The sequence below is a fragment of the Ailuropoda melanoleuca genome, chromosome 2, assembly GCF_002007445.2.
Source record: "Ailuropoda melanoleuca isolate Jingjing chromosome 2, ASM200744v2, whole genome shotgun sequence".
Taxonomy (NCBI): domain Eukaryota; kingdom Metazoa; phylum Chordata; class Mammalia; order Carnivora; family Ursidae; genus Ailuropoda; species Ailuropoda melanoleuca.
The window spans coordinates 85,266,448-85,284,731 of NC_048219.1; the positions used below are offsets into that span (position 1 = coordinate 85,266,448).

The 18,284-nt window shown below is 46.7% G+C and overlaps 1 protein-coding gene across 1 annotated transcript; it reads right to left on the reverse strand.

Moving 5' to 3' along the window:
- Positions 1–432: 432 nt before the first annotated feature.
- On the reverse strand, positions 433–6,918 carry ZNF697 (zinc finger protein 697). The gene is given in 3 exon segments (XM_034654185.1): positions 433–4,684; positions 4,687–5,291; positions 6,637–6,918. Coding segments are annotated over 3 exon segments (1,467 nt in total). The 5' UTR covers positions 6,881–6,918; the 3' UTR covers positions 433–4,066.
- Positions 6,919–18,284: the final 11,366 nt, after the last annotated feature.

Here is an 18,284-nt window from a genome sequence, read left to right on the forward strand (position 1 = left end):
TTTGTCTTTTCTGTTTCTTGTGAATCCCTTCCTTACAAACTGCTGTCTCGTTGTTTCCCCGAGATAGGGCACAGACCAGCTAAAAAAATATTTTAAGAAAAAGGCCAGTCTAGTTGATAAGTCCCATTCGGTATTATCAGTAGCCATTAAGTTCCATTTCTGAGAGCTGAGGGAAAGAGAATACTTTGTGATGTGATTCAAGAATACATTTTTTTTTAACAGATTAGAGGTGAAACCTACGACTGCCTCCATTCCCCATATCGACTTTCCCCACCGCCTGCTGTCAAAATGCCCCACACATTGGTTCCTAAAGGAATGAAGAAATCGATACCAGCGGCATAGCATTAACACATTTCCCAACATCCTAATGCCACAAGAGTACAGAAGTGTCCCCCTCAATTACTGGTTAAAATGGGCAGAGTACATAGACAAGGGCCAGTTCCAGGATGCTCTAGGATCCACCTGAACACTCGAACACAGGAGTCAGCAACCTTTGCTTGTAAAGATCCAGAGAGGTAACATTTTAGGATGGTGGGCTATGTAGCCTGTCACAAAGACTCAGCCTTGCTGTGGTAGAGCAAAACCAACCACAGACAATACGTAAGCAAGGTGGTACGGAGAGGACGGTAATCCAAAACATTTTACTTGCAAAGACAGGCAGGCTAGATTCCGTAGTTTGCTGACCCCTGTTCTACCAGACAACAGCTTCCATATACTGATTTCAGTGATATTTAATGGATGACAAAGAAGAAAGGATGACATGGAAAAAGACTGATATGGGTTTAATGACAAATATTCCATATTGGTTGCTGAACACCAGAATGCTGTCCAAGGAACCATCATTAAATAAAACCACCTGAAAATAAGGCAATTCTCACATATACAAGCACACACACAAATCCTGTTACTTTCAGGATCATTAAATTATTCACTATTTTAACAAACAGCGGTAAAATAACATTACAGTGAAGGAAAATGTGCACACACTTCGGAAACAGTTCAGATTGTCTATGAACACAGGTTCTTCATCTGTACGTTTTCACATATGTACAGCCTCTTGATCCTGAAGAAACCACATGGCTCAAGGGGTTAACTTCTCATCTTCTCTTTCCAACTCAGAGCTCAAGACTGAATCAAGCCATTTAACCTACCGAAACTGCTCCAGCTTTTGCTGAGGAAAGAGCAGCCCGCACTTGACCAAACTCCCCAGGAAACAAATGATACACTTGCCTCCACCACCATGAACGAGTTGATGGAAGGAATCTTCAAATTAACATTTTTAAGGGTCAACCACAGTTAACAGGGTTTGCTGAAGAAAAACTATTGTTCATGAACTAGATACAAGAAACAACCTCCTGACTGCATCTAAATTCACTTAATGCAGCTATGTTCCCTGAAGAATTGTAAGAAAAATGGAATCACATTTTAAATGCACCATGAGAGTGGGGGTGTTGGTGGCTGGGCTGTTTTCTGCTGAGGGATTTGCTCATCAAAGGGATACTGAAGTGCTAGCTGACTCTCTTATCCATGGTACTTCAAACAAGAGAGGTCAGTGAAATCCAAAGATTTCCACTGCCACCAAATTATTTTATCCTAACTTCAATCTCTTTTCCCTGTTGAACTCTTTCTTGAAAGCTGTCCATACGTAACATAGCTGATGCAGACGAGACTGTACAAGAGTACAATGGCAGCAAAAGGCCAAATAACCCATAAAGTGGATAATCAATCCATGAATAATCAAAAGTTGCATGAGATTTCATAGGCACAGACTTGAGAAAACTTAAAACGGTTGGGAGAGGTAGATGTGCATAAAAAAACACATGAAGGAATAAGATTACCTACAAACTGGCTATATGATTTTCAAAGGAGTCCTATACACTTAGTATTCAGAGTAAAGAGTCAGAATAAATAATGGACATTTACTTTGCTCATATTACTCAACTAAAAGAAAATAATTAGTGTCTTGCAAAATTATCTATCTTTTGAAAATCTATTTGCATTTGTAAAGAACAATAAACTGATTAAGAGGGCAAGATCAACAGGCATTATACAAGCCCAGAATTCTCAGGATTTTTTTTTTTAGAAGGTGTTTTTATAAGGACAAAAACATGCTTCCCTACAGTCCCCAAAGAGGTTCTTTGCTAAAACACAACTAATCAAGTATAAATTACCAGCATCCACAGAAAGTTTGCTAAAACTGTCAAAACAATCTTGCAGTTTTTCTTCAAGTGTGTTCAACAGTTTGTGAAAATGCTTCCATGAAAAGCAGAGAGCAACTAACAACCACTGGTGAAGAAAACAGGACTGCTTTCCACAATTCTAACTTCTAAAGGCTAACCTAGGGGAGGGATTTTCAGCATAGGTAACCAAAGTCTGTACAAGAATCCTCTAACTACAGCCCCCTACTAGAAACAGAGCAAACCTAAAACACCCCAATTACGTGACAAAGACCAGCTTTGTCAACAAGGACATCTTTGGCCCTTTTCGACTAGCCTTAAGTTTTCCACGAAGCATAAGAATTTTCAGTGTCTTTATTTTATTATATAAATCATGACAGGTAAAGCTTTCTAGCAGCTAAGCTGGAGAACACAGAAGGTCAGACCGTACCTATCCACGAGGTCATCAGCCTCTCTTCCGAACAGCCTGCTGTACTCCCGTCCCCAGGTCTTCCCTACAACAGGGGACATAATACTGATCTACCTCACAAAGATGTGAGAAACAACTAACAATCATTAAAAAGCATAAAGCACTTTACAAATATGAAAGTGCTATTTTGGCATTTATATAACCAGAAAACATTCATTGCTTGTGCTATTTGGCAATTTTGCACTTACACCTCTCCCTGCTTGTGCCTTCCTTGTGTAAAGCCTTGAGCCTTCTACTGTGCCTCCCTGTGTAGATAAGGTATTTCTATTCAGACCAAAAGCCCATATCAATATGGATGGAGGTGGCTGTTCAATTCTCCCCATTACTACCAAGGGGGAGGGGGGCACTGGATACAGAGTGAAGACAAATTAGACAAAGAAGCCTTGTACCCCAAGGTGTGAACATTTGCTCTCCTGGATTTCTCACATAAGACTAGCAAAACTCCGAGCTAGATGACTTTTGTAGTAGGTCACTGGCGCAACTGTTGCTGATCTGAGAGTCACTTCAAACAAGCATCATGATGACCTGGGAAAGGGAAAGTCACACATAACTGGAATTGTTTCATTTCCCTGCACTTAGAAGATCACAAGTGAAACCTGAAATACTGGGCTTGGCACACACCTAACAACACCTGACATCCACAGGGACCACCTTGACCCAGCATGAAGCTAGACTACTTTAAAGGAAGTAGCAAAGAACCAGGGGCAGGACCAAGATTTCCCAGGTGATCTTAAAGCCAGTTATGAACGAATTTCCAACCTCAATTTTGCCCTTGAAATCAGTGTGTGTAAACTTTCCTGCCCAGTTTCCCCTGGATGCCTCAAAATAGCAGCTAACTGTGGCTCAGAGAAAGGAAGGGAAGAATATACAAAATATCCTCTCCTATAGGATCGACAAGGCTCCTCTACTATTCATGAGACTACAGCTGATGTGGGGGGACAGGGCAAACAGTGGCTTACCACCTGGTGAGACCAGGATAGAATTATTCATACCCGGCCTTTTATTTTACCCCATAACCTTCTCTAACCACACCCTCTCCTGATTCCCACAGGCCCTCACAGCCCCACCTACTCTATTGCCTGCCATCCTGTTCACTCCCCTACCCACCTAACTCCCCTTCTTCAAGGTCCTCAAAGTGCCTGCTCCTCCATGCTCTTCACCCCCTACTGTGTGCATCTGAAGAAGTCATCGCTCAAGCACATCTCCCAAACATGTCCTCTTTGGAGAGGAGGCAGGCAAAATACAACACCCCAAAAGAACGCCGACTCAACCCTCCCCTTCAAGACCCCCTAACACCAAAAGACTTCCCGGTCACTCTCAGATGGCCCTCCTACCCCTTCCCATTTCTTTCTACACGGTCTAGTCCCAGATCGTCTACTCCTCACATGCTCCCCAAGGGCAGCCTCCCCGTGGCCCAGCCCTAGCACAGGTGCAGCTTCTGGTGCTGTGCGAGGTGCGTTTTGTAGCGGAAGCCCTTGCCACAGCCCGAGCACTTGTGCGGCTTGTTGCCGGTGTGGATGCGGCGGTGGCGGATCAGGTGCGAGCTCTGGATGAAGCTCTTGCCGCACTCGATGCACGTGTAGGGCTTCTCGCCCGTGTGCGTGCGCTGGTGCTGCGTGAGCGTCGAGAAGTCGCTGAAGCGCTTCTCACACTGGCCGCAGCGGAAGGGCTTCTCGCCCGTGTGCACGCGCAAGTGGTTCACCAGGTGCGAGTTGCGCCCAAAGCCCTTGCCGCACTCGCGGCACACGTAGGGCCGCTCGCCCGAGTGTGTGCGCTTGTGCGTGAAGAGGTGCGAGCTGACGCTAAAGGTCTCGCCGCACTCGGAGCACATGTAGGGCTTCTCGCCCGTGTGCACGCGCTGGTGCTTCACCAGGTCCGAGCGCCAGCTGAAGCGCTTGCCGCACTCGCCGCAGCCGTGCGGCTTCTCACCCGTGTGGATGCGCTGGTGGTTGGCCAGGTGCGAGCGGCGCACGAAGCCCTTGCCGCACTCGCCGCAGGCGAAGGGCCGCAGCGCCGCCCCCCGCGCCGCTGGCGGCCGNTCAGGTAGGTGTTGCGGCTGAAGCCCTTGCCGCACTCCCCGCAGCGGAAGGGCTTCTCGCGCGCGGGCCGGGCCAGCGAGGGCCCCGCCCCGAAGCCCCCCGCCACGCCCACGCCCACGTCCACCATCCCCACCACCGCGCCGCACTCGCCCGCGAAGCCGAAGGGTTCTAGGCTGGCGGCCGCCGCGGCCTCCGCCAGGCGGTGGATGCGTTGGTGCTGCAGAAAGGCGGCGCCCGGGCTGAAGCTCTCCCCGCAGTCGGGGCAGATGGTGGGCGCGTCCATGATGCTGGCCATCAGGCTGTTGAGCTCCCCGAGGTCCATGGCCATGGGGTGATGGAGCCGGCGGAAGCGGCGGTGGGCAGGCTTGTCGCTCCGGTGCCGACTCCCGAGGGAGAGGTGTCGCCTCCAGGGAAGCATAGGAGGAGGCGGCTGCTCCTCTTCGTCGAGCCGGTTCTCCCCAGCGCTCTCCTCCTCCTCCTCTTCCCGGGGGCTCCGGGAAATGCTGTCGGACTCTGACAGTCCCGAGAACATCGCCATCTCAGCTACACCAGATTGGTAATCTTCTTCGCGGACAGCAGCCCCTTCTTCCTCACTCAGCAGCCCCTCTGCAACAGAGAAGGTGGCGGGGGGGTGACTATACTTGGCGCTCAAAAGGTAAGCCCAGAGGAAGCCAGTCTCTATAAGAGTGTGGACCACGGAATAATTCCCTGACGCTGGTACTCTCAACCTCTCTCTAAGGCCCCCACAATTCCAGCCTCCTTCCCACCTGGTGCCTCCTGCGGAAGGCCTACAGGAGAGTGCTCTGAAACCCAGGCAAAGCTCACTCACCTGCCCCCTTGGCTGGCCAAGTTCTCCCAGCAACTGTCTCTGGGGCTCAGGCCCCACCCACTGAAGGCCTGACAGCTTGAAATGGGCCAGGTGGAACTCGGTGGGATCTCAGAAGAGATTAGCTCACTCTCACAGCTCCCAATGCCTTTCAAGGCCCTGGCCTCAAAAGACAAGGCCACTCCAGCCAACCACAAGAAAAGATCACCTGTCCTAACCAGGTAATGGGCTGATTTTTAAAATATAACTTGTTGGGGGTGGAACAACAAACCAAACACACCCCAACTTAAGGGCTTTACTACCTAAGCCAGGCAGGAGGAGTGAGCACAGGACCTAGAGCTGGTGATCCCAGCTTAGAGACTTCCAGAACACACACCTGTCTGTCTCTGGCTGCTTACCTCCAAGCAGAGGGCACTCCAGAGAGTTACTAAGATAGGAAAGACTAGGTGTTGTGTGTGCTGCAGGGGAGAGCAGCAGAAGTCTGGGATGTAACCTCATTAGCCTTGACCATAAGGTATTTTGGTTCATTTCTGTTCCCAAGGCAGGCACGGAACAGTATAAAGCAAGAATGCCCAGAGCTGGAACCAAGGAGGTGGATGGAGGGGGAGCCAGCACTTCCTCTTTCCAGGTCAGGAATAGCAGGGATTTAGCAAAGGCCTTGAGCACTTTAGGCATTAGCCACATAAACCTGGGCAGGTCACTTACCGCTGAGTTTACTTATCTGCAAAGATGATGATGACTGTAACTGCAAACATCTGGGTACTTTGTTAGCTCATTGCTGTGCTAAGTCTTCACATGCAGCAACACACCTAAACTCCCCCCAACAACCTACTGAGGTAGGTTCTGATATTAGCTGTGTTCCCTCTTGTGTTATAGCAAGTGTTAATTTACACTGTAAAGTGCCGCGCCAGTGAGTCACCCTCTTCATGCATGTTTACCAGAACAGCCCACCTCAGACTGGATTGAAGAAAAGGATGTTCCTTAGGCTTAAGGTTGTACAGAACCCGCCTAATGGTCCCCACTAGAGGGCTCTCCCTCAAAGAATGCTGCGGCTGGTTCTAACCCTAGAGGAACTAGAAATAAGTGAGTGGGGCAATTTCCATGGAAATGCGAGCTTTTCCTCACCTGGGCAGATGTCAGACACCAGTTCCCTCTCCTCTGGGTCCCTTCCCAGAGCTTCATCGTGTGGGTTGGAGCCCAGCTCCTGCTCTGGGGGGCCTTCTCTCTTGTCTGCGTCCTGTGGATTAGAGCCCATTCCTCTTTCTTCTGGGTCCCGTTCCCTGTCTTCAGAGTTCTCAAATTCAGAGCCCATCCCTTTGTCTGCTGAGTCCTGGGCTTCACACACACTCTGTTTATTTTCTTGTTCCATCCAGGAAGAACAGCACAAGGGAGGATGACCGGGGACCCCTGTTCCAGACAAAACATAGATAAAGGTCAGGTCAGTCTGGCCTCACCCCCTCACCATATTTGGCTTTGATTTCCGTGAAAACCAGTGGCTCAGTCCAAGAAAATGTGTAGAGTTCCAAGCCCCAGATGACAAATCTCTGCTCCACCTCACATTTTAAGATATACAGAACCAAGCACAAAAGAGGCTGGTCTGGGTGGCGTGGGAACAGTGGCAACTCCTTCTGAGACCACGTGCCAAGTCTCACCAGATTGGATACAGTGTCCTCTCCTTCCACCTCTGAAGTGGATTCTTCTATTAACGTAGCTTTTTAACCTTCCCATTTTTTGGCTGAGAAAATGGAAAGCTCAAAAAGAAGGACCCCATCAGCCTCAGACTAATTTGTAAGAAATAAGGTGGGGATTAAACCAGTGAGGACCTGCTGCTTTCCTGCACACAGTGAATCAAGAGAATTCAAGCTCTAGCCAGTCTGCTGGGGGTGGAAGAGGATGCAGGGACCCGCTATGCTAGAAGCCATCTCTAGACCCTCATTACATATTTTCCTTATTATATCCTTTCATTGTAGGGAGCCGGGAACAGGAACGTAACCCCATCTACAGAACAGGCCAACATGTGAATTGTAGGAAGAAAATGACATCAGGGTCCTCAACCCTTTGTAGATGTCAGGTTTACATTTAAAGGCCAGACCAAGCAGTTGAGCCAAAAATAATCGACTTCTGCCATCCATCACTCTTACGGCTTAGCTCAAGGCAGCAAAGAGGATTATCGGTCAAGGATCTGGAACTAAGACTTTGAAGTGTCCAGTGATCCCTGCCTCAGCAGCCCTCACGCAGGACTTACACGAATGCGGCTGAGCAGGGCGCTTTCCTCGGCTGGGAGCCTTTCCTGCCTCTGTCTAGAGGATTTTCACCATGGCAGGCCTGGCTCTTCAGACTCTTGCCAGCCTTACTCCAGGGCCCAAGGCAAGTCAAGTCACCTCTCCTTGTCTCAGTGTCCTCATCAGTAGTGGAGGAGGACAATGCCACTTAACCTTTCTCCCAGGGAGGATGGCAGAAGGAAATGTTAAAACGGGCTTTGGAAAACACCGTGGAGAGGAATTGATACTTTGAGCTTTACAAATGTGGAATTCACATGTCATTTCTCTTTCCAACATGGAATACACATTATTTTCTTTTTAAGTCCTGATGCCATTCCAGCATACCTCAGACATACCGGCACCGCCATAATTTTGGCAGACTCGCTGCGCCCTAAATAGCATATTCTACCCTTTCTCAGAGATGAGCATGTACTCCCTAGATTAGAGTGAAGAATCAAGCCTGTCCCTTAAACATCATCGGAAAATGGCCGTGTCCGAGGCTGTTCAGTCAACAGTTTCCTGGATTGTAGCTGAGTTTTAGAATATATACACTTTAAAATGACAGGTTCCAAACACTCAGGATTAGGCTCTAGGAGAAAATCTCATTAAAGCCATGAACTTTTTAAGAGGAATATTACACAAGAGACTATGGACCCCAAATCACTTCCACCCATAACTCTCTTTGCCCTCTGGAGCTGCGACTCTATGGACAGCTACACTCCAGGAGTCGGCATATATAACACACCCCGAAGGGTAGGGGTTTTCAAACATGTGACCTACTGGTTTGCCTAGTGGCTAAAAGCAGAGAAGGGGTGGGTACACTTACGGGGGACCTAATCTCAGACAAGCAAGCAGAATTCTACATCAATAAAATCATCAAATAAGCATGTCACCAGAAACTCATAAAACTAAAATGGCAGGGCATGGTGCCTGGAATGGCACAGAAGTGACTATAATTCTCCACCCAGAAGGGTGGGATAATGTTAGGGGTCCACCCTGGAAAGCAGAGAAGCTTAGGGTTTCTCCTCTAACCGCTCTTAAAAAGGACACAGCACCTTCTTAGTACTTCAGGCACAGCAAAAACAGAATGAAAGTACTTTCTGATTTGTGCTTTCTCAGGAACCATGACATAATTCATACCAGAGATATTAAACAAAGAAACATAGCTTTTATAGATTTAAGGGGGAAGAAGGAAAAGAGGCAGAGGCTGAATTCCCCAGTTGGGGCTGTAATATGGAAGTTCACAGCTGCCACACTCAGAAGGTTCTGAGCTCCCAAAGGGATCATGACCAGATCCTCATTCACACCAGGAGAGGGAAGATGAGGTATGCTATACAAAGAGTGGGAAGTTCCTATCACCTAAAGGGACACATTCATGGTGCAACATCTACTCAGATTTTTTTAAGAGTGTACTACGTTAGAGCAGACCTGGAAATCTGCATGACCCACAGTATGGATTCAGTTCCATTCACACCATCCCATCATGAGGTTCCAGGCAGCTACCGAGGAACACAGAAGACTATTTAGAAGTAAGGAAAGGCAGTCATGATATATTGTTAGAGGAAAACCAGCTGGTTTTTTAAAAATTCTCATTTTATTTATTAGTATATGCATACTATATAATATGCAGATACATATATATTTACACATGTATATACAGATTCAGAGAGGAAAATCAGAACATTTTTGAGGTGTTAATCAAATATCTCTCGGTCACTTCTAAGGATTTTGCACCATTTAATCTAAACAACTCAATGACGCAGGGTATTATTTTCCACTTCAGAGACAGACGAAGAAACTGGCAAAGAAGATGTGACTAGCTCAAGGTCATACAAATCACGGGTGGCACAACAGGGATTCAAACCCCTGCAGGATAGTTCCAGTGCCCACATTCCCAGCCAAAAGCTAATGGGTTCTTTGGGATCACTTTTCCTTTTTGTGAACATCTGTATTTTCTACAATAAAGATATATTTTTTTATCAGCAAAAAAGCCAACTTTGTTTTTAATGTGATAAAATACATTGAAGGAAAAGCTACAATTATTTTAGAAACAAAGAAGACAAGGACAGAAGTTGTGCTTATCTCAATCTATGGAAGACTTAATTTTCAGAAACGTTATCTAAACACTGTGGTATAACTGAAGTGTCAGTCGGTAGATCCGTAAGCACATTTTGTCCCAACTCCTTTCCCATCCATTCTCAAAATAAAAACTAGCAGCATGTTTTCTTGGGCAAGGCCAGGGGTGGATAATGAATGGGTGGCAGGGCGCTGTGATAGATTTGCGTCCACACTGACCTAGGCTCCGCTCCTCTTGCTCTTACTTAACCTTGTTCATCTTCAGATTCTGCATCGATAAAAACCACCACACTGCCTACTTATGAGATTTGGTGCTTATATCCTGTAAGACTTGTAAAAGCAGCAGGCATAGAATAGAGACACAATAAATGGTGTTATAATGGTATGAAGTTTAAGCAAACTTCTTGATTTAAAAAATTACATATACACACACATACCCCCCTAAATTGAAGGTCACAGCTGCATTCACCAAGAATGGCCTCTGACAAGTACACGCGGAGCTTCCCGTGGCCTTGCTACTAAAGGCTCTGTAATGAACGGCCCACCCCATGGACACAAGAACCAGCAAGGGGGCCTGGGGTGAGGGAAGAAGGTGCTGTTCCATAGTGGTTTGGAGATGTTGATACTGTACTCAGAAAGTCCAAACAAGCTGAATGAGGTGCTCAATAAACCTGGACTCCGCTGTAGGGGACACCCCCCCACCCCCACAGAAGAGACAGAAGTTTAAGGGGGGCAGAAAACCAAACAGGTAATGGTGGGAGCAGTCAGGCAGACCCGATTAATTCTGCATCTAGTGCTAATCACTGAACTAGCAGCAACGTTTCTGGCCAGGACAGCCACTGAGCTGTGCAACTTTGAGTATTTGCCCCCTCTGGGCTTCTGTTCAATGAGGAGATTGGGTCTGAATGTTCTCAGTCCTCTTCTAGCTTGTCATATGACATGCAGGAGAGTTAATCCAAGGAAGCATCACTGTCCCTTTCATTAGACATTCTCATGTTTACTCAACTAGCACAGCAAAGCTGTTAACACCCCCAAAAGGCCCCCCAACCCCCACCACCACAGCGTTCTCTTGGGTGCAGGTCACTGCAGAGTGGGATCAGTCAACTTTGCCAAGACTGTTCAAATCCTAGTTTCTAGAATTTGCAATACGTTCATGTTCCCTCCCCCTACCCCATGCCCCCCAACTCAAAAAAATCATGTTCATTACCCCTTAAAGTCACTAGGAAAATGTTCAAGTGCCTTCTAGACAAATTCGACCCCACTGGAAAGGTTAATCAGATCAATGTGAGAAAATGCCACAGAGTAGAAGTAAATGGGATAGTATGCTGGAAGGAGGTACAAAGGGAAGGAAGAGAGGGAATGAGGTGGGGGAAGAGGAAGTGAAGCCAGTAGCAGAGCCAGAATCAGAATTTCACCACAGTTTATTGGCACATTTTCCCAGTGGCCCCCTCTGGGGCTACGTGCAAAACCTAGCCCTTTTCCAAAATCGAGAGCCCCACCACTTTATGGAGTGAACCGCACTTCCTGGGAGCAGGTTGGGGCAGACAAGCACACACCTCTCCCTCACCTTCCTGAAAGATAAAGCACTGGCCACCTTTCTCCAGGGCATGGGGCACAGGACCCCACACGGTCATGCCACCTCTAGCCAGGGTGGGTGGGGTAGCATGAGATGCTCCCAGGCCCCTGCTGTGAGACGGTCTCCCCCTCCCCGCCCCTGCCCCCCGCAGGCGGTGTAGCTCATTTGACTCCGATAATCCGATAATTCCTGGAGGTAAACATGGAGGGTCACCCACCCAGTTCTACACATAAAGAACGAGGCTCAGCAGAAGAGCTCTGCGTGACACCTCTCCCAGGTATGTAAGGAGACCCACCAGCGTGTGCTGGCCCCTTGCCTTGGCATTGCTGCCCAGGAAGAGCACGCTGAGCCAGGAGAGCCGGGGGAGCGCAGCGTGGCCCACCCGGGGCCCCAGGCAGGTGGAGGGGCCAGCCTGCACACAGACCTCCCCCTACAGGCTCCTGGCCGGCCGGGTGGGGGTGTCATGTGCCACAGCCACTGCCAGGTGGCCAGGAGCCAGGCCAGCGAGGCTGTCATGTCAGGGGAAGGAAGCGGCTGGGCAGAGGGCCAGGAGCGGCTCCCACTCCGCCTCCTCCAGGCTGCAGCGCCTTTCCTGTCTCCCTATCCTCTCGCGGGTGCCTTCCTTACCTCAGCTCGGGCAGGCTGGCCTCCCCGCCTCCCCCTTAGCCGTCTGAGGCCTCCAGCCTTCACTTCCCACGCCCCCTGAGCACCACTTGCTCCCTGGGGAGGGTTTCCATAGCAGAGGGCGGGCAGGGACGCCCGACTGCGGAGAATGCTGGAAAAACAATTTAAGTCTGCGGTTCAAAAGGCTGAACTCATGACCATAACTGGGGTCTAACCAGGGATTCCAGAGGGTTAATCATTTGTCAGTCCTCAGCACCAACTGAGTAAACAGTCAACCAGCACTAGCCTCTCTGGGGAGATGGCCACCAGGGTCCTGCCTCCTCACGGTGAGCCTGTGGTCAGAAAGAACCCCAAGGGCAAAGAAGTCCACCTCACCATATTGGCCTGGATGCCTCCAGTGATCAAGGAGAGTGTGTCCACATCCAAAGGGAGAAGCTGACTTCCCCAGTCACACACCCAGACTGTTCAACCCAAAATGGCCAACCCCCCAAGTGGCAGGCTGCCACATGAGGTGAACATTAATTTCCCACTGAAAGCCAAAAGCTTACTGCAGCTAAGTACTGAGTACTCACCAGACGGGAGAAGCTAAAATAATATGGTTTCCTCCTTGTGGTTACTACTTTTTTACCTGGAGGGGAAAGCCCAAGTTGAAAAAAACAGAAAGGCTCAAACCAAGGCAACAGAGAAATCAATTTACAATCCCACTGGCCAGAGCTAGTCTGAGATGCCTTCCAATCTCTTTGGTCAAGAATAGCACAAATGTCCTTGGGGTCAGGCATTTCCTGTCTGTTGGTTGTGCTGGGGCCCCTCAGTTTGGCTGGAGGGCCTTAGCTTGTCACAGCTGTCAAGCCTTCACCACCACCCTACTCCTGCTGCAAAAAATAAGAATTCCTGTAATTCAGAGACAGATTCTAAGTGCCCTCAAAGTGAGACCATCTGCCCTTCGAGGAGAAGGCATGAAGCTACAGGGTCTCATGCAGGCATTTACTCATCCATGTTTTACACTGAACTGCTGAGAATGTCCTACCTGATGCATAGAGTATCCCCTGTGTTCATGATTTTTTTCTTCACTGTGCTTGGCACTGCACCACCACCACCACCTGTACACATTCTCAGCTTCTTTTCTGATCCAGCACTTGGGCAGTCCTCAGAACTGCCTTCAGATACCTTCTCAGGAGCTGGTTCAAATGTTCGACATTCGTTCTTTCATGGAACCATCGAGTTGGAAATCCCTTAGCTCAAACTCCTTCTACAGATAGGAAAGTAAGGCTCAGAGAGGGAAAACGACCAGATCAGGAACCGAAAGCTTGCTAGAAGAGTTATGGACAGAATCTCAGTTTTCTGATGGCTTCTCCAATGATCTTTCCATCTCTTTAATAGAAAACACCACTTTTAAAAGAGCCAGCCAGATAAACCCATGGCATATACTGACTTGCTCCCCCCACCCCCGGCCCAACACCATTTGTCAGCATTCTCCAGAGAAAACAAGACCAACAGGATGTGCATACAGAAAGAGAGTTACTATAAGGAATTGGCCCATGTGATTATGGAGACGGGCGAATCCAAAATCTACAGGGTGGGTCAGCAGGCTGGAGATCCAGAAAAGCTGATATTACAGTTCCAGTCCAAACCCCTGTCTGCTGGAGAATTCCTCCTCACTTAGGGAAATCAGTCTTCTTGTTCTAGTCAGGCCTGAACAACTGATTGGATGAGGCCCACCCATATTATAGAGAGCAATCTGCTTTACTCAAAACCTACCAGTCTAAATGTTAATCTCATCCCAAAACTGTCACAGAAACACCCAGAATGTTACATCAAGTATCTGTGTACCTATTGGCTCAGCCAAGTTGATGCATAAAATTAATCTTTACACACAATAAAAAAAGTCTACAATAATCCCATCATAAGTCAAAATTTACTCATTAAAAACATCTTCCTTTTTATAAAAATCATTCCTACATGTGGACAGTTGAAAGGGAGAGTGTATGCACCGTACAGGACAGCAGGAAAGAATTAAAATTAATCTTGACCAAAGAGCTACAGAGACACATATATGGGTACAGGCACACACTCCCACTGCAGAGACAGACACATTTTAACAATCTGTTTCACTGAAGGACGAGAGAAAGTTGACTTAGAATGCACAGCAAGTGTATGTGGGATATGGAAGCTGTTCACAAACAGCTTCATTCTGGAGAGTTGATGCTGGAATCCTTGTTAAGGTTACCAGATGGGGCCAGGGGACCATAGGAAGTCTTTTCCACCCCAAATGATCCTGTGATCATATTTCCACTGGAATGAAGAGTCCTCACGAGATTGGTCATCACAGCAAACAGGGAGAGAGGAGCGTTGGGACCAAAGGGTTTGATGCATACATTCAATCACCTCAGTTTCCCACTACAGACTCAACAGGCAAAAACTGCTCTTCCATTTCTCTGCCCAAAATAACTGTTTGGTGTTGTTGATGAAGAATGGCTGGTGTTCCAGCCCAGTTCATTTCAGCAGTGAGTAAGTGACACCTCTACATATAATCTGCCAAGGTGTTTTCCAACAAAGAGAAAGCAGGAATAAAAATGTAGAGATGTCTCCTGATGCTTCCATTTCCCTGCCTGATTAAATTGTAAACTCTAGAGCTAGGCTGTTTTCAGCACAAAGTGAAACATTTATATACCCTGAAAACCACCTTTTTAAAAATTACATACTTGTGGTACTCCTATTTCCTTAAAAAATAACATTATCAGCAAAACCTATATCATAGGAACTATAGGAAAATTACAGGAGACATATCAACAACGATGAGAAAAATAGCAGGAACGATAAAGAGAAAGGCAGGAAACCTGTATGTCAAAAAACTTGAGATGTATCCACCAACATCAATGCATAGACCGTATCTGAATCCCAGTTCAACTAAAGTACAAAAACAAATTATAAGACAGTCGGGAAATTGTGAATGCTGATTAGATATTTGATAGTAAGAAACGTGTTCATTTTGTAAGGTGTTGGTGTTGGGAATAAATTTACAAAGGTAAAGGTATACCTAATAAAATATTTACAGGTGAAATGGTATGTCTGGAATTTGCTTCATTTGAAATGAAATGTCTGGAATTCAGGACAAAGGGGAGTGAGCAGGGACGCAGATGAAACAAGATGGCCGCCCACGGGTCACAGCTGACGCTGCGTGGTGTACGTGGTTTTACTCTACTACTCTACTTGCTTTTTTGTGTTTTCTAGAAAAGTTACTAATAAAAAGTTTTAAAATAGAAAACATACATTTTTGTTTCTGAAACTGAAGGTTGATTCGATTCATTTAAATCTGAACAAACTGTAATCAACAGTCTGACTTCCACAAAAGAACTAGCTTGCTTTTGCAAAGTATGCCAAATCAGGGCTGATTACAATGCCCGATATTGAGTATTGATACTGCCCCCTGAGAACTGGGGGCAGAGGCAGTGGGGTAAAGAGATTAAAGGACCTTAACTTCGATGCTTTTGAGACTTTTTTTTTTATGAGATAGAAGAATAGCTGTTAGATGCAAATAGAATCAGAAAACGGTTTCCACTTTCATCTACTTTTGTATTTCCAAAGAATTCAAAAAAGGATCTTGCCACAGTCGGTGCTTCTTTATTTCCACCATTAGTTCAGCAACTTTATACCCAAGACCAAGGGGGGAAATAAACCTGGGGAGGGCCTGCAGTCCTGAAGAGTCTGCGAGAGGAATGCTTTACCCCAGGAAAGTCGAACCGCCGAACTGATGTGAGTATCCAACAGTTTGAGTACGTTGATAATTGGTCACCCTCAGAATGATCTCCTAGGGGCAAGAAAAATGTTAGGGTGTGTGTCAGTGAAAAGGAAGCTAACACACGAACTACTGATTTATGAAAATGTGATCTCCATGAGATGAACTCAGGCAGGGACAGAATTACTTTACTAGCCCAAACTGAGTACTTTTAAATTTAGATAGTGTCCTTCTCAGAGAAATGCCATCCAAATTTACTCACACCACATTACAAAGAGAGCAGCGAGAAGGTATCATGTTCCCACTTTAGACTGGAAACCAGACGCTCACAGATATCATCCGTTTTAGCAAAGGGTGCACAGAACTTATCACGGGTCACAGCTTTCATCCAGGAAGTGGCGCACTTGTCTCGAGGAGACTGTGGTGTCCAGGACTCATTTGCTGTTCGAATACCACAGTTCCCAAGCCATTCAGGCCCTTTGGGTTCCTTAGGTCCCCTTTACCGCCAGCTCCTAGCATTTCCTGGAGAGAGCAACAGTCCTGTACAAGCTTGAAAATAGCATAATGGTATTTTTCTTGCATGTGGGTTCTTAGCCTGACGTCTTCAGAGTCCATAAACTCTCTGAAACCTTATGTGAATGTGCCTGCAGAAACTTTCTTCTGATGGGAAGACTCATAGCTTTCTCTTGGACTCTGAAAGGATTCACAGTACACAAACAAAACAAAAACCCGGCAATAAACCATGGCTACAGAGGACTCACAATACATTCCCTAGCATAGTACTTCAGAAATCCACACTGGTTTTGGGGAGGAGGGATAAGAGCCCACTGCACCACTATATGCCACGAAATCTTTTGGTGGGTCACTGGAGAAGAGAAGATACTGACAGCAGGTCCAAAATCAGGGGGCAGTGAGAAAAAACGCCAGTTAATTTCAAACAGGGGCTACAGCAGAATGAGGGGTGCAGCAAGAGGGCAACCTGCCTGATTGGTTTGCTGGTCCCATCCAGCACCCTATTCTACCGATGCATCAGGCAACAGAGACTCAGAAAGGTTCAGTGGAGTACCCATGAATGTACCAGTTAAGGGCAGACTCCAGCTTAAATCACTGACATCGCAACTTTTGTTCCAATCCCCTTTCTATTCAACCCCACGCGGCCTACAGTGCTTGGCTGCTTGGCTGAAACACTCACGCTGATGATTTGCCACCCCGCCCATCATTACCTCACCTGCTTTTCACTTCCTAATCACTTGCGTTACAGGGCAGGTACACTGAGAGGACCTTAAGTAGCTCTTCACGCCTCTAACACACTGCTTCTCTGGGATGCAGCTAATTTATACAAGTTTGACCCTGGGTTTATGGCTCCCATCAGCTGCTTACTTGGGCAGTGAGTCAAAGCACATTAATCAAGCCATTACCTACCCAGGACACAAAATGCTTTGTTCGCTAATCCTCCTTTTCTCAAAGGAGAAAGGACTAAAATCTGGCCAAAGTCGCCAACTCGTTCCTCACAAATCTTCAAAGTGTTTGCAAAGTCATCCTGCCTACAAATAATAACTTGGAAATACCCAGGTGAAAAAGGGGATTCTGGGAGTATCAAAAAACTCCGCAATATCAGGAGCCCTGGTTCACACCTAATGACAAGTAAAAAAGCGTACCCCCCCATACTCATCCAACATGACCCATTACTACAAATACAGTTTCTCAGATTCACCCTCTTTTCTATTACATCTGTTTGCTGCGGCTGTAATAGTTCCTTATTCCCTGTGTGGGAGGTGATGCAGGTGGTGGGAGCAGGCCAACCACAAGCTAAATGTTGCTGAAGGGACAATATCCACAGATAATGAGAAAATCTCACAACTTTTTTTGTTGAAATGTCTTTAAAGGGTCCCTCGTTCACCAATAAGGAAAATGAAGACTAGGGGAAAATCAATGGCCTGTCTGAATTCACAAAGGTAGTGAGTTGGTGGCAGAACTGAGACTACCATCCAAGTTATGTGATTCCTTGGAAGTTGAAGCTCCCTGCACGGAACTCTCCCAGCTCCGTCATGTTTATGGGTTTAGTGCTTTGGATTTACTGAGAGAGCATTTCAAGGACGCTGCCTTCTTTCCTCCTATTTTCCTTGTTCTCTTCCTGACTCCTGATTTTTTTTTTCTAATTTGATTTAATTATCTTTCCTCTAAAAAAAACACAGAAAATGTTCTTCAAACTTATCTTCATGTGATGCTTAGAGATGGTCTCTGATTTAACTGTTTTTCTTAGACAAAACAGACATCTTGTTGGCTAGAATAAAGCAGTCATTTGAATTAGCTTCGACTTAACAGAGCATTAGGGTAAACAGTTAATAATTCCAAGTCCTTGGTACAGCATTTGAAAGAAAAGTCATCATAAGAGAGAGGGGGGTGGTTAGAGAGAAAAGAAAGCCAAGGAAGCATCAACCTGAAGAACTAGTATTCATTACGTCATTTTAAAAGAATTTTAAAAGATGTTTTTCTATCA